The sequence below is a fragment of the Hylobates moloch genome, unplaced genomic scaffold (assembly GCF_009828535.3).
Source record: "Hylobates moloch isolate HMO894 unplaced genomic scaffold, HMol_V3 SCAFFOLD_1, whole genome shotgun sequence".
Taxonomy (NCBI): domain Eukaryota; kingdom Metazoa; phylum Chordata; class Mammalia; order Primates; family Hylobatidae; genus Hylobates; species Hylobates moloch.
Window position 1 is genome coordinate 138689767 of NW_026652276.1, and position 23262 is coordinate 138713028.

General features: G+C 36.2%; 1 protein-coding gene across 1 annotated transcript in view; it reads right to left on the reverse strand.

Annotated features, from left to right (window-relative positions):
* Positions 1–23262, reverse strand: part of ZNRF2 (zinc and ring finger 2) — a 93486-nt gene that overhangs the window by 31054 nt on the left and 39170 nt on the right. Inside the window, exon 2 of the mRNA XM_032758411.2 lies at positions 18018–18113. Coding sequence (XP_032614302.1) covers positions 18018–18113 — 96 coding nt within the window. The remainder of the gene's footprint in view (positions 1–18017; positions 18114–23262) is intronic.

Consider the following 23262-nt stretch of genomic DNA (forward strand, 5'->3'; position numbering starts at 1 on the left):
ACAGAATTCTCCACCCCAAATCAACAGAATATACATTCTTCTTAGCACCACATCACATCTATTCTAAAACTGACCACATAATTGGAAGTAAAACACTCCTCAGCAAATGCAAAAGAACGGAAATCATAACAAACAGTTTATCAGACCACAGTGCAATCAAATTAGAACTCAGGATTAAGCACGACTACATGGAAGCTGAACAACCTGCTCCTGAACGACTACTGGGTAAATAACAAAATTAAGGCAGAAATAAATAAGTTCTTTGAAACAAATGAGAACAAAGACACAATGTACCGGAATCTCTGGGACCCAGCGAAAGCAGTGTTTAGAGTGAAATTTATAGCACTAAAATGCCCAAAGGAGAAAGCAGGAAAGATCTAAAAATCAACACCCTAACATCAAAATTAAAAGAACTAGAGAAACAAGAGCAAACAAATTCAAAAGCTAGCAGAAGGCAAGAAATAAATAAACTCACAGCAGAACTGAAGGAGGTAAGAGACACAAAAAACCCTTCCAAAAAAAATCAATGAATCCAAGAGCTGTTTTTTTGAAAAGATTAACAAAATAGGTAGACCCCTAGCCAGACAAAGAAAAGAGAGAATCATCAAATTGACACAATAAAAAATGATAAAGGGGATATCACCACTGATCCCACAGAAATACAAATTACCATCAGAGAAGACTACAAACACTTCTATGCAAATAAACTAGAAAATCTAGAAGAAATGGATAAATTCCTCGACACATACACCCTCCCAAGACTAAACCAGGAAGAAGCAGAATCCCTGAATAGACCATAACAAGTTCTGAAATTGAGGCAGTAATTAATAGCCTACCAACCAAAAAAAGCCCAGGACCAGATGGATTTACAGCCAAACTCTACCAGAGGTACAAAGAGGAGCTGGTACCATTCTTTCTGAAACTATTCCAAACAATAGAAAAAGAAAGACTCCCCCCTAACTCGATTTATGAGGCCAGCATTACCCTGATACCAAAACCTGACAGAGACACAACAAAAAAAGAAAATTTCAGGCCAATATCCCTGATGAACATCAATGCAAAAATCCTCAATAAAATACTGGCAAACTGAATCCAGCAGCACATCAAAAAGCTTATCCACTACCATCAAGTCGGCTTCATCCCTGGGATGCAAGGCTGGTTCAACATACACAAATCAATAGATGTACACATAAACAGAAACAATGACAAAAACCACATGATTATCTCAATAGAGGCAGAAAGGACTTTGATAAAATTCAACACCCCTTCATGCTGAAAACTCTCAATAAACTAGGTATTGATGAAATGTATCTCAAAATACTAAGAACTATTTATGACAAATCCACAGCCAATATCATAATGAATTGGCAAAAGCTGGAAGCATTCCCTCTGAAAACCGGCACAAGACAAGGATGCTCTCTCTCACCACTCCTATTCAACATAGTATTGGAAGTTCTGGCCAAGGCAATCAGGCAAGAGAAAGAAATAAAGGGTATTCAAACAGGGAGAGAGGAAGTCAAATTGTCTCTGTTTGCAGATGAAATGATTGTATATTTAGAAACCCCATCGTCTCAGCCCAAAATCTCCTTAAGCTGATAAGCAACTTCAGCAAAGTCTCAGGATACAAAATCAATGTGCAAAAATCACAAGCTTTCCTATACACCAATAAGAGCCAAATCATGAGTTAACTCCCATTCAGAATTGCTACAAAGAGAATAAAATACCTAGGAATACAACTTACAAGGGATGTGAAGGACCTCTTCAAGAACTACAAACACTGCTCAAGGACATAAGAGAGGACACAAACAAATGGAAAAACATTCCATGCTCAATGGTAGGAAGAATCAATATTGTGAAAATGGCCATACTGCCCAAAGTAATTTATAGATTCAATGCTATCCCATCAAGCTACCAATGACTTTCTTCACAGAATTACACAAAACTACTTTAAATTTCATATGGAACTAAAAAAGAGCCCATGGAGCCAAGACAATCATAAGCAAAAACAACAAAGCTGGAGGCATCACGCTACCTGACTTCAAACTGTACTACGAGGCTACAGTAACCAAAGCAGCATAATACTGGTACCAAAACAGATATACAGAGCAATGGAACAGAACAAAGGCCTCAGAAATAACACCACACATCTACAACCATCTGATCTTTGACAAACCTGACAAAAACAAGAAATGGGGAAAGGATTCCCTATTTAATAAATGGTGCTGGGAAAACTGGCTAGCCATATGCAGAAAACTGGCTAGCCATATGCAGAAAACTGAAACTGGACCCCTTCCTTACACCTTATATAAAAATTAATTCAAGATGGATTAAAGACTTAAACGTAAGACCTAAAACCATAAAAACCCTAGAAGAAAATCTAGGCAATACCATTCAGGACATAGGCATGGGCAAAGACTTCATGACTAAAACACCAAAAGCAATGGCAACAAAAGCCAAAATTGACAAATGGGATCTAATTAAACTAAAGAGCTTCTGCACAGCAAAAGAAACTATCATCAGAGCGAACAGGCAACCTATAGAATGGGAGAAAATTTTTGCAATCTATCCGTCTGACAAAGGGCCAATATCCAGATCTATAAACGACTTAAATTTACAAGAAAAAAACAAGCAACCCCATCAAAAAGAGGGCAAAGGATATGAACAGACACTTCTCAAAAGAAGACATTTATGTGGCCAAGAAACATATGAAAGAAAGCTCATCATCACTGGTCATTAGAGAAACGCAAATCAAAACCACAATGAAATACCATCTCAATCAGTTAGAATGGCGATCATTAAAATGTCAGGAAACAATACTGGAGAGGATGTGGAGAAATGGGAACACTTTTATACTGTTGGTGGGAGTGTAAATTAGTTCAACCACTGTGGAAGACAGTATGGCAATTCCTCAAGGATTTAGAACCAGAAATACCATTTGACACAGCAATCCCATTACTGGGTATATACCCAAAGGAGTATAAATCATTCCACTATAAAGACACATTCACAGGTATGTTTATTGCAGCACTGTTCACAATAGCAAAGACTTGGAACCAACCCAAATGCCATCAATGAAAGACTGGATAAAGAAAATGTGGCACATATACACCCATGGAATACTATGGAGCCATAAAAAAGGATGAGTTCATGTCCTTTGCAGGGACATGGATGAAGCTGGAAACCATCATTCTCAGCAAACTAACACAGGAACAGAAAACCAAACACCACATGTTCTCACTCGTAAGTGGGAGTTGAACAATGAGAACACATGGACACAGGGAGGGGAATATCACACACCGGGGCCTAACATAGAAACAGAAAACCAAACACCACATGTTCTCACTCATAAGTGGGAGTTGAACAATGAGAACACATGGACACAGGGAGGGGAATATCACACACCGGGGCCTGTCGGGGGGTGGGGGAGCTTGGGAAGGGATAGCATTAGGAGATATACCTACTATAGATGAAGGGTTGATGGGTGCAGCAAACCATCATGGCACATGCATACCTATGTAACAAACCTGTGTGTTCTGCACATGTATCCCAAAACTTAAAGTAAGTTGAAAAAAAAAAAAAATGGGCACAGCATCTTTGGACGGGAATCTGGCAAATAATTACCAAAAATAGAAATGTACATAATCCCTGATTAATAAGGAAGGCTTCAAGGATTACAACCCACAGACATACTCATACACACATAAAATACCCGGAACAGTTTAAATATCCATCTATGGACATAAGACTGGTTAATATATTGCAGTTTATCCACCTATGAAATATAAGGCAATTGTAAAGAATGATGAAGGTCATCTGGAATAACTGCTAGCATATATTACAAGGGTTCAGAATCGTGTACAGCAGGGTATCACAGTGTAAAGTGTACTGTGGGAAGAATATATGTATCTTTGCATATACATTAAATATCTCTGGAAGATCACAAGAAACTGGTAGTACTAGCTACCTCTGTTAAGGTGATTCAGGTGAGAGGGAGAGTTTTCACTGGGCATACTTTGTATTTCTTTGCATAGGAAACATGCAAACATATTACCTATTCAAAAATAAAATTTAAATTAATTTAAAATAGAGAAAATTAATTATTTCATTAATTTATTTATTTATAATAAAGAAGCAAAGATAGCAAGCAAATGCAAATAAAAAAATTGGGGAAGACAGTTCTCCATGGGTGTCTCATGTTTCTGCAGGTTTTAGACTATATTTTCAAACATGTTTGTATGAGCAAATAGCCCTGGAAAATAGAGACAATGTCAACTCCAGAGAAAAGAACAGACATGCCTACTTCCCAAGATCTAGCTTCCCAAATCTCAGGGGTTCCCTCTTCCTCAATGCAACTCACTGAGTGTGGAGATGTCACCTGGCCCTCTTGGGGCTTACGGAACTGATACAAAAAAATGCTAATATTCTGGCTATTGCTATGAGTAATAAAGTTCCGTGATTTTGATTAAGGAGTCTCATATATTCTGTGGGAATCCAAAAAAATGTAGCCAGGCTAACTTGCTGGCTGGCAAGTAGGCTACAATCTCAGACCCTTCAGTTACCAACAAGCATAATAAAAAAAAATCAGATAAAGTGAATATAAGGCTAAAAGCCTTACATGGGATAGAGATGAATACTTTATAACATAAAAAGATTCAATCCAAAAAGAACATAAGTCATAAATATCTGTGCAAACAACATAGTTATGAAATATATAAAACCAGAAAATACTGCTGCAAGGCAAATATTACCAAAACAAGTAAGAGACTTTAAAAATGAGAAAAAATTGATAAAACTATAGTCACAGTAGGGAGGCTTTAATACTTTTCAAGTTTGTCAGACTATGTAGACCAAACAGAATAAAGGATACAAAATATTTCAATAATACAACCAAATTCAATTTATGGGAATTACACCCCCACACACGCATGTTTTCTAATACATATATATATACACATATACATGTCCATGTATGTGTCAGAAAAATGCAGATTTTACACTCTACAGAAGAAAATATATATGCTTCTCTTATATTCACAATTTCCAGAACTCAATGATGTACTTGGCCACACAGAAAACATCAAAACATTTTAAAAATATAGAGAAGTATGGACAGCTTTCTCTAATATCAAGATCAAAATGAATTCCCACTACATATCTTCCTGCTCCCCGAAATTTTCTTTGTAACTATAATGTATCTTTTCTACATAATCTCTGAATCAAAGAAAAAGTTAAAAATTAAATGAGAAACTAGCTAGAAATTAACAAAAAAATTAAAATCTCAGATAACTAAAGCTACAAGAAAAACATCTCTATGCCTAAAATACTTTCATTATTAATACTTTCATTATTTTCCTTTATTATTTTCATGTTACCTTAAAACACTTAAAACATTAAGAATTAAATACAGTTCCCCCCAAAACGGAGCCACTGTGTTAATACTGCCCTCCCTGAAACCAAACTACTCAGTGGCTGAGAAGATACGTCTTATGGCCACCTCTGAGGCAAATCCAAGGCAGTGCTATGGATAATCAGGGCAGTGCTGACTTAAGGTGGGAGGGGGAGCACTTTTAAAAGTTTTATACAAGTAATGTGTAGTCACTGGAAAAATATTCACAAGCCATTTCTTTACCAATCTTCTCTAAAATGTTTCCTGAACTCAACAAAATATTCAAGCATCCTTTGTAATATCTTTATTCCTTCCTTTAGAAAAATCATAAGAATCACATTTTATAATTTTCACATTTGCCAAGATCAACACCTCTGGCATATGGTTTACAGCAGCTAGGTACTCTCAAAATCTCTTTACCCCTGAATTGAGTCACTCCACTGCTAACCTTCAAGTCGTTTCCAGCACTCACTAAACACAGCTCACTCTTTATGATGCCTCTCACATTTGCCTCTTTCCCCTTCCAACACATCACCTAGACCCTGAACATGTAAAGTAATGAACCAATCTCCAAACTAGTCTTTAAACAAATTCTTTTCCTTACAAATACTTTTGCATACTAATATAAGATAAATATTCCAAGTTCCAAATAGTTTATAAAAGAACTTCATCATACAGCTATAATTTATCTTTCTGCCTTCAATTTTCCTTTAGCATTCTCTCTTGCCCCCACCCTGCCTAGTTATCTCTAAACATGGCCTTTCTCTCAAATCTTCTTCATCCTTTCAAGAATGAAGAACTAATTTAAGAACTAATTTATTTGTACTGTATGTATACATATAAATACGTATATGTATGTATATAATAATTTTGTAAAAGGGTAAAACTGCAGACAGATGTGGGCTGAGTCATAGCTGTGCTCCTTAATAAAGGAAACACAAAAATGAGATAAATTTGGAAAAGTATTTTATTCATTTAAAATCAGATTTCACCAATACCACATCTTAACGAAAATAAAAACTATGACCAGGAGAATAAAAGCTTTTAAAGTTTGAGGACAGCTATGCTGTTTCACTTGGTCTCTTGTACTGTTTTCTCTCTTCTTTCCTTTTAAACTCAAGAAAGCTTCCTTGGAATGTTGGAATGATATAAAAGTCAACCTTATGAAAGTGACAGAAGGAAAACGAGAACCATCCCAGAAGGCAGGGCTAATATAAAGATTTATGAAATGATGGAGGTAAATTAAGAATCAGTAAACAAAGAAAACAGATGTCATAGTCCTCAAACGTTATTAATGAAATCAGAAACAGAACCTCAATCCTACTTCAGGCCTTCTAGATCCATCAGGACTTCCTTCCTTCTCATCAAACTAAGTATTTTTATTTTAATTTCTCTTCTATGCATTTCTTTTAAAATAACCCATAAAGAAAAAAAAAAGTACCTCAACATAAATACATTTATCCATGTACTTTTATAGCATTTCTATTTCTATACAGACTATAAAAGGTTCTATGCTTCTACAAAGATTAATTTCTGCTACAATCCTAGTAAGCAATCTGTCTGTCATCAAATCTAAAGTTTATATGTCAGCTGTGTAGGCCACCACATTGCTTATAAAAAGTAGAAATATTATATATTTTTCCGTTAAACTGTAGCTTTAAGTTGTCACATGATAGCAGCAGTTTTCTAATTAACCTCCCACTCCCTACACCCTTACATATTATAGGATTCATACTGTCATGCAAGACTTACAGACTTCTAACTTGGAATTAAATAACTATGAGATTTTTAAATAAAATATCAAAAGAAAAATTTTAGATTTGTTAGCATGTTAGATAATAGAGTCCTCCCCCAAAGCAATCTATACATTCAATGCAATTCTATCAAATTACTAACGTCATTTTTCACAGAATCCACAAAATCTGTTCTCAAATTCATATGGAACTAAAAGAAATAGCCAAAGCAAACCTAAGCAAAGATAACAATGCCAGAGGCATCACATTACCTGACTTCAAACTATACTACAAGGCTATAGTAACCAAAACATCATGGTGCTGGTACAAAAATAGACACAAAGACCAATGGAAAAGAACAGAGACCTCTGAAATAAAGCCATATACCTAAAACCAACTGATCTTCCACAAAGTCAACAAAAATAAACAACGGGGAAAGGACACCCTGTTCAATAAAGGGTGCTGGAAAAACTGCCTAGCCATATGCAGAAGAATGAAACTGAACCCCTACCTTTTACTATATATCAAAATTCACTCAAGATGAACTAAAGACTTAAATGTCAGACTTCAAACTATAAAAATCCTAGAAGAAAAACTAGGAAAAACTCTTCTGGACACTGGCCTAGACAAAAAAATTTATAGTAAGACCTCAAAAGGCAAACACAACAAAAATAAAATTGACATTTGGGACTTAATTAAACTGAAGAGCTTCTTCACAGCAAAAGGAATTCCAACAGAGTAAAACGACAACCTACAGAATGGGAGAAAATATTTGCAAGCTGTGCATCGACAAAGGACTAATATCCTGAATCTATGAGGAACTTGAATCAACAAGCAAAACCAACCTCCTTAAAAAGTGGGCAAAGGCATGAACAGACACTTCTCAAAAGATGACATACAAGCAGCCAACAAACATATGAAAAAATGTTTATCACCACTAATCATCAGAGAAATGCAAATCAAAACCACAACGAGATACCACCTCATGCAAGTCAGAATGACTACTATGAAAAAGTCAAAATATGGGCCGGGTGCGATGGTTCATGCCTGTAATCCCAACACTTTGGGAGGCTGAAGCAGAAGGATCACGAGGTCAGGAGTTCAAGACCAGCCTGGCCAACATGGTGAAACCCTGCCTCTACTAAAAATACAAAAATTAGCCAGGCGTAGTAGTGGGCGCCTGTAATCCCAGCTACTTGGAAGGCTGGGGCAGGATAATTGCTTGAACCTGGGAGGCAGAGGTTGCAGTGAAGTGAGATGGCGCCACTGCATTCCAGCCTGGGCAACAAGAGTGAAACTCCGTCTCAGGGAGAAAAAAAAAAGAAAAAAAGGCAAAATATGGCCAGGCGCAGTGGCTCACGCCTGTAATCCCAGCCCTTTGGGAGGCCATGGTAGGCGGATCACCTGATGTCAGGAGTTCAAGACCAGCCTGGCCAACATGGCAAAACCCCATCTCTACTAAAACTACAAAAATCAGCCGGGCGTGGTGGCAGGCACCTGTAATCCCATCTACTCAGGAGGCTGAGGCAGGAGAATTGCTTGAACCCGGGAGGCAGAGGTTGCAATGAGCCAAGATCAAGCTACTGCACTCCAGCCTGGGCAACAGAGTGAGACTCCATCTCAAAAAAAAAAGTCAAAATATAACAGAGGTTGGTGAGGATATGGAGCAAAGGCAACACTTACACACTGTCGGTAGGAATGTAAATTAGTTCAGCCCCTGTGGAAAGCAGTATGAAGATCTCTCAAAAAACTAAAACTAGTACTACCATTCAACCCAGCAATCAATCCTACTGTTGGGTATCTACCCAAAGGAAAAGACATCATTCAACCAAAAAGACACCTGCACTCGTATGTTTACTGCAGCACTATTCACAACAGCAAAGTCATGGAATCAACCTAGGTGCCCATCAATGGTGGACTGGATAAAGAAAAAGTGGTACATATACACCATGGAATACTACACAGCCATAAAAAAAGAATGAAACAATATCATTTGCAGCAATATGGATGCAGCTAAAGGCCATTATCCTAAGTAAATTAATGCAGAAACCGAAAATCAAATACAGTCATGTTCTCACTTATAAGTGTGAGCTAAACGATGGGTACACACAGACATAAAGATGGAAACAACAGACGCAGGGAACTCCAAAAGTGAGAAGAGAGGGAGGGGGACAAGGGTTGAAAAACCACCTATTAGGTACTATGTTTGCTACTTGGGGAATGGGTTTACTAGAAGCCCAAATCCCAGCATTACACAATAGATCAATGTAATAAACCTGCACATGTACCCCACCTCCTCAACCGAAATTTTTTTTTAAAAGGTAACAGGGCATCTACAGCATGTTTACCTCTCAAAGTCAAGAGTAATATTTCTTAGTAATAGCAACAGGTCTTGTTAACTTTAGCACTCATTACCTGTGAAGTTCTTCTGTGAAGAACTATGCGTGATTTCTCATTTGATTTTCACAGTAACTCTATGAAGACAGGTCCTATTTCTAGTCTCATTTTTTACAAGAGAGAAAACCAAGACTAAGATTACACTCCTATTAAGTGACAGAATTAGAATCTGGACTCAACAAGATGAATTTAAAGTTTGTACAAAGTACTGCTATACTTTGTAACAATTTAAACACAAATTAGTGTTACTTTGGGGCAGCTATGTGTATTTATAGAAGGGAAGTAAAACTGAATTTAGTGCCACATAAAATGGGCTTACAATTTTGGTAACTGGATGAGGCTGTAACTACTGTCAAGTTTCTTATATGACCATTTCTGATCCATTATCTTTATAAAGTAAACATCTGCTAAATTTCAAATTACTCCATAAAACAAGAAGCATTTTAGAAATGTTAACACAAACGGAACAAGGTAAAATATTATTTTGGGGGATACAATAACATTTTTCTCTTTTTGTTTGGTATTTGTGGTTTATGGTGTCTCTAGGTATGGATTTATTTTTATTTATGCCAGTTAGGATCACTGCACTCTTTCAATCTGAGAATTTCTAGCTTTCAGCAATTCTATAAGGCTCTCCAGCATTTCCCTTTAAATACTGCCTCTCCACAATTCCATCTCTTTTTCTGCGATTTTTATATGTATGGTGTATGCTCTCATTCCAGGCTCCATGCCAGGTACTCTCTCCTATTTTCCATGCTTCTCTCTCTGTTACACTCTGTGTAATTTCCTCAGAACTACCTTATACTTGACTAATTCTCCTTGCAACTCTATCTAATCTGCCACTTAACCTATCTATTCAGCCAGACTCTAATTTCAATGATTAATGTCTAGTTAAATCTGAATCTTTTTCAAAACTTCCTGTTCTTTATTTACAGTGTCTTATTTTTTCCCATATTTCCTATTCATCTGTTTATAATTTTAACTATTTGAAAATAAAGCTGTTAATTTTAAATGTTCTTAGGGGTAATAATTCTCGTATCTGCTTACTCTCACTCCTTGTCATTTTTCATCACAAGTTCACCGTTAATAGGGACTGTATGTTAGTACAGGAATCCCATATGGGTTTACGAACAGTTTTGGATTTGTTTCTGCCAGGCTCTTCTGGGATATCACCAACTTTGAGATTTTTGTAAGGCAGTAAAAGGGATTTGACATTTTCCATTGCCTTTAACATCACTCCATGGAGAACAGTCAGTTTGTTGTATAAAAAATAGCTCTTCGATTCTGCCTTACAATGTAAGCTTTATCAAGTTACTTAAGACTACAATTAGGGATCCACATTTAAGTTAAAACTCAACCACAGAAACCACCAATGTACATAAACGAACAGAGACGTCAAATAAGAGAACAGAAACCTGCCACAGAAGGCAAAGTTCACACATGCTCAGGCAGCGATAACTTAGACTTTCTTATTTAAAATTCTGCTTAGTAGCTGGCAAGTTTTCTTTTTTTTTTTTAACTTCAGTTAAAAAAAAGATGCCAATTTCAGGAAGCATCCTGAATTCAGAAAGATTAAAATGTGTTTTGAGGGGAGAATCTTAAAACCAAGAAAATGTAGTATATAAGGCAGAAGGTAGGCTTATAACTTATAATAGTACCTCAAGTCCCTGGAAGACCAGATTATATCTACAGTGGGAAAACATATGCTCTTTCCTGCAAACATGTTAGACAGGAACCCAGATGATTAGCATGCTGCATATGCACATTGGAATCAAGGTGCTAACAGCCTGATACAATCACCTGCAATATTTGTGTGAGCTTGACAAAATAGATTCTCCCATAGACTGTGTAGAAATTGGCAGCTTTTTTCATCATTTTTATTGCAGAACAAATTGCCTTCCAACTGGCTCAATCTTTCTTCAAACATGTTTACTTTAACAGGGTAATAGTCACATCTTGCTCTGTCCATAGAGTTGTTCTTCTTTCTGATGATTCTGAATAGCTCTGTTTCGATTCTCAAGTTTATAATTTAACTCCCAGAAGACTTTATTTCAAGTTGTACCTCTTCTAAGTACACATGCACAAACATAGTAGCAACCACAAGTAAATCAAAGATACCTTAAATATAAATAAGTCTTACTGCCTTGAATCACAGAAGTCTAAAGTAAAAACTGAACTTTATATGATATAAAGTATACCATGATCAGGTATAGTTTAAAGACCAATACAATCAAGACTAAGAATTTGCTACATCAAAGCTACAATAAGATATGATCTCACCCCAGTTAAAACAGCTTTTATCAAAAAGACAAGCAATAACAGATGCTGGCAAGGCTGTGGAGAAAGGGGAACCCTTGTACACTGTTGGTGGGAATGTAAATTAGTACAGCCACTATGGAGAACAGTACAGAGGTTCCTCAAAAAACGAAAAAGAGAACTACCATATGATCCAGCAATCCTGTTACTGGATATATATCCAAAAGAAAGGAAATCAGTATATCAAAGAAATATCTGCACTCCCATGTTTACTGCAGCACTAGCCACGATAACCAAGATATGGATTCAACTTAAGTATCCATCAACAGATGAATGGATACAGAAAACGTGGTATCTATAAACAATGGAATATTATTCAGCCATGAAAATGAATGAAATCCTGTCATTTTCAAGAACATGGATGGAACTGGAGGACATTATGTTAAGTGAAATAAGCCAGGCACAGAAAGACAAGTATAGCATATTTTCACTCATTATGTGGGAGCTTAAAAAACAAAACAAAACAAAACTGATCTCATGGAAACAGAGAGAAGAATGATGGTTACCAGAGGCTGGGAAGGGTACTGGGGAAGGGGGATATCAAGAGGGTTTGATTAATGGGTACAAAAATATGGTCAGATAAAAGAAATAAGACCTAGTGTTTGGAAGCACAACAGGACAACTATAGTTAACAATAATTTATTGCGTATTTCAAAATAACTAGAAAAGCGGAACTGGTATGTTCCTAATACAAAGAAGTTATAAATGCTTGAGGTGATGGATGTCCCAATTATCCTGATTTGATCATTACACATAGTACATTTGTATCTGAGTATCACATGTACCCCCATAAATGTACTATTATGTACAAATAAATTTTTTTTAAAAACTAAGAATTTGCTAATAATATTTAATTCATTTTTTGGCTTGTATGAAATATCCTAGAAGATAAGGAGCAAGGAAATGAAGAGAGCCTCTATACTCATAAAATTTGTATTAGATTCATAGATTATACAAGGAATTATTAGGTCCATAAACTCAACAATGAAGCACATGAAAGAGGGAAAAGTATATGAAATAGGCAGTCCTTGACATGAAGGCAATCTATGTTGTTGAACACTCACTGTGGCATTAATTTTTTTCAAGCTGCCAAAATACCATCTGCAATAGATAATGCCACCCACATCATTCAAAATCCTTCCCTGCCCTGACAGCCTTGGGCGTCCCATTGGGACCTCTGCCGAGCCAGCTGCCCAAGCCCTGAGAGCTTCTACTAGTCAGCCAATTTCTTCTTCAGGTACTAGGATGTGGGTGTTCATATTGTGCATTTAAAAAAATAAGAAGGTTTTGGTGAGCTAGTCTGAAAAAACAATATTTCAAATATCATCTCTGTGAGAAAGAGTCTGAAACTCTAAATCATCAACTTACATTTGAATTTCTGGAACTCATCCAATTCAGGAGCTTATCTATATAAATATATCCAGTCTGAAGAAAACAAGCCCCACTATTCTTGTGTTATAACTATGAATGTTTATAGACAGTTAACATTCACTTAACAAATAAATTTCCAAATTTCAGATCTAGCTACTCTGGAAAAGGCTGCAAAAAGTGTAAGTTAAGTGAGCACTGTGGTGAAAAAAATGTTCTTGTTTGAGCACTAACACAATTTAGAGGCCCAATGTATCTGATGCATCTCTCTATGGAATTAACATGTAGGAATTCAAATATAAAATTGTGAGGAATCCAGTTGACTAAAAAGATTCAGTTTTAGAGATTCTCTGGCTTTACCTTGCTCTACTTTATAATAATCCTAGATGGTTTGCTTATTAGGTATTAAAGAAGCCAATTTCCATTTGGACTCATCACCTGTGATAGACATTCTGGGGGGGTCTGCCTTTAAAACAAGGTGGTATTAGAACTCCCCTTGCCTATGATAGGAAAGTACATTATTAATCTGCCACCTCTCTGTAACCCTCCAAATCAGTCCAGGCAAAGCTCCTTTCTTCTCCACTTACTCATAACTGGCCACTGTCCAAGAGCTAGTTTTAAAACCTCAAAAACTATATATGGTTTTTATTAAGAAGGTGTATTTGCTTCTTGCTGTGAATGTTTATACAGTTAATACATACTTTGAATTTTTTATCTCTACAAAATAAAAAATAAAAGAAGCCAGGCATGGTGGCATGCACCTGTAGTCCTAGCTACTTAGGAGGCTGAGGTAGGAGGACCACTTGTGCCCAGGAGTTTGAGGCTGTAGTGTGCCATGACTGTGCCTATAGATAGCTACTGAGCTCTAGCTCGGGCAACAAAGCAAGATCCTGACTCTAAACACAAAAATATATACTTTTTTTATTTTTTTTAAAGGTTTCAGTCAGCAACTTTAAGAATGCTTACAACTTTATTTACTTATTGCATGAAATTTATTAATTTCTAGATTGAAATACTGTTAAATATTTAAAATTCGAAATATTTGGTTGTTACAGTATCCCCAAGCAGAAGGTTATATATTAATTAGTTCTTAAGACACCAAACAAGTGATCTAGCAGAAAAGTTTAATGACTCAGGCATAGTTAAATCAGGAAATTAAAAACTGTCAAATATCCAAACCTGACCAAAAACAAGCAATGGGGAAAGGATTCCCTATTCAATAAATGGTGCTGGGATAACTAGCTAGCTATATACAGAAGATTGAAACTGGACTCCCACCCCGTGCCAACTTCCTTAAGCCATATACAAAATGTAAAATCCAAAACTATACAAACCCTGGAAGACAACTTATGCAATACCATTATAGACATAAGAATAGGCAAAGATTTCATGACAAAGGCACCAAAAGCAATTGCAACAAAACCAAAAATTGACAAACGGGATCTAATTAAACTAAAGAGCTTCTGCACAACAAAGGAAACTATCAACAAAGTGAACAGATAACCTACAGAATGGGAGAAAATTTTTGCAAACTAAGCATCTAACAAAGGTTTAATATCCAGCATACATAAGGAACTTAAATTTACAAGAAAAAAGCAACCCCATGAAAAAGTGTGCAAAGGAGATGAACACTTTTCAAAAGAAGACATAAATGTGGCCAAGAATCATATGAAAAAAAGCTCAACACCACTGATCATTAGAGAAATGCAAATCAAAACCACAAGGAGATACCATTTCAAGCGTCAGAATGCGTATTATTAAAAAGTAAAAAAAAAAAAAAAAAAAATACATGTTGGAGAGGCTGCAGAGAAAAAGGAATACTTAACACACTGTTGGTGGGAGTGTAAATTAGTTCAACCATTGTGGAAGACAGTATGGCAATTCCTCAAAGACCTAAAAACAGAAATACCATTTGACCCATCAATCCCACTACTGGGTATATACCCAAAGGAATATAAATCGTGTTATAAGACACATGCATGCATATGTTCACTGTAACACTGTTCACAAGAGCAAAGACATGGAATCAACCTAAATGCCCATCAAATGATAGACTGCATAAAGAAAATGTGAGTCCATATACACCATGTGAATACTACACAGCCATAAAAAAGAAGATCGTGTCCTCTGTGGAAACATGGATGGAGCTGGAGGCCATTATCCTCAGCAAACTCACACAGGAACAGAAAAGCAAATTCCACATGTTCTCACTTGTAAGTGGGAGCTAAATGATAAGAGCACATGGACACAAAGAGGGGAACAATACACATTGGAGCCTACCAGAGGGTGGAGAGTAGGAGGAAGGAGAGGATCAGAAAAAAATAACTAATGAGTACTAGGCTTAATACCTGAGTGACAAAATATCTGTAGAACAAACACCCATGACACAAGTTTACCTATATAACAAACTTGCACATGTACTCCTGAACTTAAAAGTTAAAAAATTGTTAAATATCACAATACACAAGAAGACTATATCCTAGATATATTACACAAAAAGTAAATGTACAGAATAGTAAGACTGTGTGTAAATATATTATTATATGGTCAAATATATTTGTGATTTTCAAATTGAAAGCCAGAGGCTTAAGATTTATGGATATTTAAAGGTACTCCCATTAAACATAAACAATTATAGAGTATAATAAGATAGTGGAGCAGGTATGAAAAACAAACTCAAATACTTTTAGACTCAAATTTTGAATGAGAACACTTTCTATTTCTTAAATAACTAAACTTGAAGTAGATAATGCAAAGTAGCCAATTCAATTTCATAATGCAAAAAGGTTAGGATATAATCAACAAATACATTTACTATGCCAAGTAACTGCTTAAAACCACTTTCACATTTCATCAGCAAATGAATGGGAAAAAGTGCTCTATTGTCAACCCTGTAATAGGGTGGCTGTAGCACCACCATACTAGAAAAAGTGAAGGAGAGGGAAGAATTGAGACACTGATTCCTACGTCAACTTGCAAAACACTATCCAAAGTAATATGCTCATTTCAATGTTAAATTCTATCCCTCCCAACATTTTTGTTACCTGAGGAGAAATCTCAGATAAGTGCTGCTATATCTACTAAGTTTTTCATAGAACCTTTTTATTTAACCAGTAATTCTTAGCTCAAAGAAATCAGTGACTATTACTATTAGCAGGCTGTAAGCTCCATTTCTGTTCATTCACTGCTATATCTCTAATTCCTAACACAGTACCTCGCACATAATTGATGCTCAAAATATTTGTTGCATTTAGCCAATCTTTCAACTGGCTATAGTGTTTACTGGTACCCTTTCTACACATTTTATTTCAGGCCAAAATTTACATTTAAAAAAATGAAATTTCTCTTAAGCTTCTGAAGTCTGTTTCTTTATAAAATTTTGAAAACAACTTTCATTTTTCCTTCATTTTATTCTATTCATTGGTTAGGACAGAACTACTTGATTTTTCCCCCCCAAGTCTATTCCAAAGTATGCCAAGGCTACATTTAAAATCTTTTCTAGGTTTTGGAATATCTAGAGATTTTGGTCAGGAAAGAATGGTACAGTCTAAAATACCAGACCTAACAAAAATACCAGTTAGCTCCAGAGCTCAAAGACTGAATTTGTCTATGGGAGGAAAGACAGAGACACATATGCATCGCATAGGTAGAGTTTTGGGTTTCTCTTAATGACTTTTTCTCCCATTAGGCATCTATTTACTATTGAATAAACTTTTATCCTCCCTACTGCTATATATGTTCCCTTCATTTACTCTATACTCTTAAACAAAAAGAAAAAAGTTGCAATTTCAACCATGCTTACTTACTTTTGAAAATGGCCATTATGAACATTACATTTTACTTAGGCTTAACCCAAAAGATTTTATTTCAATGCAGTAGTTCTCAAAGTGTGGTCCAAAGAATCTTGTAGAGTAGAAGAATTGGAAGAGCCTTTGAAATCCTTTTAGATTAACAAAGTAAAAACTATTTTCATGGTAACATTAAGACAGTATCTGCCTTTTTTTTTTTTTTTTGAGACAGAGTCTCACTCTGTCTCCAAGGCTGGAGTGCAGTGGCACAATCTCGGCTCACTACAACCTCTGCCTCCTGGGTTCAAGCAATTCTCCGCCTCAGCCTCCTGAGTAGCTAGGATTTCAGGTGTGCACCACCACACCCAGCTAACTTTTTTTTTTTTTTTTTTTAGTAGAGATGGGGTTTCACCGTGTTGGCCAGGCTGGTCTCAAACTCTGGACCTCAGGTATTCTGCCTACCTCGGCCTCCCAAAGTGCTGGGATTACAGGTGTGAGCCACTGTGCCTGGCCATATCTGCCTTTTTCATTCCCATTCTCTCCAGTATAGCAGTAGAGTTTTCCAGAGGACACAAGATGTGCCATATCACAATAAACTGAATGAAAAAGCAGATGTGAGAATTCCTTGTCATCAAGCCAGATATTAAAGAGTTTGTAAAAATACAGAAAATGCCACTCTTGTCACTAAATATTTTGTCTTAGAAAATTTACTTTTCATTTAAAAGTTGTCAACATAATTATATTTGTTTAACGAAATAAATTAAAAATTATAAATTCTGTTTTAATTTATATGACAAATATTGATAGATACAACCCGCGTAAAGAAAAACTCTTTGAAGTCCTCAATAATTTTTTGAAGTGTAAACAAGTCTTGAGATCACAGAATTTGAGAACCACTGCATTAATGCACTAGTAAAAATAGAGAGAAAACAAGGTCCTTCTCTCCTTTTAAATTAAACTTGAAACATGAAATTCGTAAAATGTAAGGTAATTCTAACTTAAAATACTATTTTAAAGCATTGGACTTACCATTATAGGTTATCCTTGGCTTTGTTAAACACATTACAAGATGCAAATCCATTTCATCTGAGGGTACAAATTTTGAGCATACAGGGCACTTAAATCCTAAAAAACAAAAGAAACTCAAGTTACTTAACTATTCTGAATATCCAGCTATGGCTTTTAAAAAGCATGGAAAATCAAAAAGCATTTGAAACTTCAATATTACACTTACTGCATTACACTGTTTATGTGCAACTCAAGTCAGGAAAATTTTGTGATTATAATACCTGACTTTTGTATCAGCTCATGAAGATGATCTTCTCATCAAACAAACCAAGTTCAAATGAGAGGGATGCAGTCCAATAGAAACTCCTGTATCTCTCTGTAATGTACTGGTCCAGGTATTCTCGTTTTTAGTTTTTTACATTAACCTGTACTCATGATTTCATGTTATTATAAGCTTTGTAATCTGACTACTCTTGTGGAAATTACCTTTACTAACTTGGTACAGTATACTGTGAGTCACAAGTTTAATAGCTAAATAGTACCTTAGACACTATTCTACCTCAATAACCTTAAAAATGTATGTGATGCAGAATGTGAAGCCTTTCAGAACAGCAAAAACGAGTCTAGAATCTAAGACTCCTGACTCCTACTTTAACGGTCTTTCTGCCACACCATGGCACTAAAGTCATAACGAAAACAGAAACCAGCATCAGATCAGGGTACAGGTTTTTTGCAGTCAATTTTTGACACTTAAAAATTAGCTAGTTTCCTACATTATTCAATCTGCACTACTAAGTATTTCCCTCAAGTACTCCATTAAAAATAAACTAGCATAATAAAATAGGGACTATTTGATGTATTCAGCTCTGTTCTCCCCCCCCCCACTTACCAAGGTGAAGTGTCCCATCCCTGCCTTCTTGCTGCTAAGACAGTCCTCAGATATACTATGTTCCCCTGCTGTCCTACTGCTCCCTCCCCTGACACCACTAAGCTGTTTGGAAACCTGAACCCAGATAGCCAACTTATACTTTGGCTAGGCACAAATCAGAAGTGGAACAAAAAGATGGCATAGGCCAACAAATCAGAAGTGGAACAAAAAGATGGCATAGGCTAATCATTTTTTTTTCTTGGAAATATGATTAAGAAACAGTGAGAGACTATATTGGCCAGCAGTAAAGAGCTTAAGCAGAAAGGTCAAAAGTAAGTAAAAGAGAGACAGTGGTGTACATGACGGCTCAGGTGTAAGCTGAACTTACAAGAGAACAGAAAATATAGGCAAGCACAAGAAAGAAGGCCACATGGAGCTAGAGTGTAGACAGGAGCAGAAGCACTGTGAGAGACAACTAATAAGACGGGTGGTGAAAGAGACGTTTTGGCAGCTCTCTAGTTCCAGCACATATGTTCTCACAGGAACTGTCCTCCCTTCACTGTGACGTGAAACTGCAACCAAATGAGTGAGGCTAGAATTATACCTCATGCCGAACTTTATAAGGATTGGGAAAAAGATTTTGGCACAGCTAATCCTCCAGGTATTCAATTTCCTAAATGAAATATAAGATTTTGGACAACGTTTTTCAAACTGTAGTACATGCATTTTAAAAGAAAGGAATAAAGGTATGTTTACTTCAACTTCTTGAAAACCACCAAAAAGAGAAAGAAAAAAACAGGAAGGAGGATTCAATTAAAACAAGTTTGTCCAATGCATGGCCGAATGTGGCCCAACACAAATTCATTAACTTTCTTAAAACATTATGAGATTTTTTGAGGTTTTTTTTTTTAGCTGATCAGCTATTGTTAGTGTATTTTATGTGTGGCCCACAGGAGCCAAAAGATTAGACACCCCTAAAAATTAAACTATAAAAAATGTGGCCCAAGGAAGCCAAAAGATTAGACACCCCTAAAAATGAAACTACAAAAAAACTATAATGGTCAAACACAGGCTACATCGAATACAGTGAAACTGATCAACTATGGGGAGAAAACAAAGAGATCCTAAAACTGCAACCAGACTTTAAGCATCAACTAACAAATTCTTGCCTTGAAACTTAAAAAATTTGCTTCCCTGAAGTTAAACTTAGCATAAACGAGGGCAAGCGGCAACTGATTTGAATCATCAGAATCATCTGGGTACTGGCAAATAAACAAAAGTGCAATATTGTGAACCTAAAAAGCCTCACTTGAGAGCCATCCAACTACCTACAAAATAGAGCCTAAGGGGAAAAACAGTACGTACACCTGGATTTCTAGTTAAATACAGTGAAGTAAACACATGTTTCTCTCTCCTCCCCTCCAAAACCTACTAAAATGAAAATAAATAATATTTAATAAAAATGAGTTAAAGAACATGAGAGAAGTCAGCAGCAAATAAGAAAAAAAATATAGATGAAAGCATCAATGGCACTGAGCAAACACAGATCCTGAGTGTCTGCACAAGCAAGCCAATTCTCACTAAATAATTCCCAAAGGACTCAGGCATCTGGAGCTCCATGACTTCCCAAGACAGTAGTGATACATGAGGCTAAAATCTAGACTGACTGAAAGACTGAATAAAAAAACAGATCCCAGGTCCCCAATCCATTACATACAGCCAAGCAAATACCATACCCCCACTAGAGCATGAGAATGGAGATTTACCATGGGGAAAACAACAACAACAACAACAAAGAATATTCAGAATTGAGAATACCAGGCACGGCAACGGGCAGGGAAGAAAACAGAAGAATAAAGATCTCCGAACTGAAAAAGGCCCCACTCCATAGCCTCTATCTCTATTAAGAAATTGGTAGATTCTTCTCTTAAATCAAAAGGTCTCACAGAATGATACATCAAAATCGTTGCCTATTAATAAGCCTTATCTTTGCACATAAAGCTTCCAATCAGTTTTTTAGGGCATCTCTAAGGCATTATGCAACAAAAGAAAAAAATGTATCATGGTTAAACATATCAGAAGCAAATTCAAAAGACAAATAATAAATTTAAAATATTTGCAATGTATATCAAAAACAAAAGGACAATATCCTTAATATACAAATGCTCCTTGACTTAGGATGGTAAATTGAAAATATCTTCAGTTGAAAATGCATACACCTAAACTACCAAATATAGTAGCTTAGGCTAGCCTACCTTAAATGTGCTCAGAACCCTTTCAATACCGTATTCAATAAATTACATGAGATATTTGGCTCAGCACCACCAAGTTTCATTATGTATATTGCTAGCCCTGAAAAAGATTGAAATTCAAAGTATAGTTTCTACAGAATGCATATCACCTCCACACCATTATAAAGTCAAAAATCCTAAGTTAAACATCTATGTAAAGCACTCTTAAAACTGTATAGATATACATGATACGCATGTGGGTACTACTAGTATGTATTTACATACTTAACCACAGCCTGTCCATTTCTAAATTCTTTGTTTTGATTCATCTCTCTATATATAGTTATCTTTCTATATACCTGGGTAGATTTATTTATAAATGTATGTATCTATAAATTATTTATATAGAGAAATTTCTCTATGTACATACAGAAAGATCTGTACAGAGATCTACATATATAACATATATAGATAATTATTTGGGACACAAGGCAGAGGGGTCTTCAGAGCTCTTGGAAAAAAATGTATTATCTTTAAATACTCAGACTCAGGACTCAACCAACAGATGAATCAAAACAAAAAATTCCGAATGGATAAGCCGTGGTTAAATAAATATATAAACTCACGGACACACAAGTAGTACACACATGCATGATTCTATTTAAAAATAGACATACGTGTAAACAACTATAGGAATTATCTCTACAAAACAGTACTAAATATTACAAATGTAAACAGTGTGAAAATGATCAAACTAACAAAAACTGGGATGGGAACAGCAGAATCATCTTGGTGTATAAAAGGCCAAGAGAGACTGTGATGAAGAGAGTCAACAGCAGAGATGAACCAGATCATTCTGCTCTTGTTAAACAGAGAAGAAAACATATAGACAATGAATCACTAGTGTCATTAATCCTTCTCTTCTACCCAAATAACTTTTAGATGGTCACCAGTATCCTGCTAACGTGTCATCCTTCTGCAGGAATCTTTCTCTTAAGTGCTCCACTCCAAGGTCGACTCGATCATTCCCTCCCTTTGTATTTCTTCCATACCTGGACAATACTTCCAATACTTCAATGCAGCACATGGCCCTGTGTTTATTTACATGTCAATCTCCTTATTATCCTTAAGACATAGTCTGGTGAAAATACAGAAATGTGAGGCCCAATAGACCTGGTAAAAAATCCTGTTTCTATTACATACAGACTAGATGACCCAGGGAAAGCACTTCAGCCCTCCAGGCCTGACTTCTTCCCTGTAAACACTGATACTACTACTTACACATTAGAAATCTCGTGAGAATTAAAGATTATAATGTATATATAATGCCTGCAACATAGCAGGTATTCAGTAAACAGTGGCTATCATTTATTGAAATTTTCCCCTCTTCACTTTTCAGACAACTCTTATTCTTTGTAAATTCTTAAAACAGTACAGAACAGTACAGTTCTTGCCCAGAAGTTTGAGGCTGCAGTGAAGTATGATCCTACCACTGCACTACAGCCTGGGCAACAGGGTAAGACTCTGTCTCTAAAAATAAAAAGTACAGTTCTAAAACGACATTTTTTTTTTTTTGAGACGGAGTTCCACTCTTTCACCCAGACTGGAGTGAAGTGGCGCAATCTTGGCTCACCGCAACCTCCACCCCCTGGGTTCAAGTGATTCTCTTGCCTCAGCCTCTCGAGTAGCTGGGATTACAGGCACACACCACCACACGCAGCTAATTTTTGTATTTTTAGTAGAGATGGGGTTTTGCCACGTTGGCCAGGTTCGTCTTGAACTCCTGACCTCAGGTGATCCGTCTGCCTCAGCCTCCCAAAGTGCTGGGATTACAGGCGTGAGCCAACACACCCAGCCTCTATAATGACATTCTTTAATAATAAAATCCAGATTCCTATTAAGCAAAACTTTCTGTAACTACTCAATGACACATACTGCTGCATCAAAGTTACTTTACCAAACGCTTTTCCATTGTTGATAACTAAAGCAAAAAGATTTTTCTTTGTATCTCCAGTGGCCCAACCCTACTTTTAACTCAGTATTTGTACATTGTTTTCTCCTAGAAACCAACCACAAACAAAAAGGGACTGATCCTAAACCTGAGACTGTGAATATACCAATTGGCAGGAAAAATACAGGTGAGATTTTTGGGTTTTTTGGTGGTAGA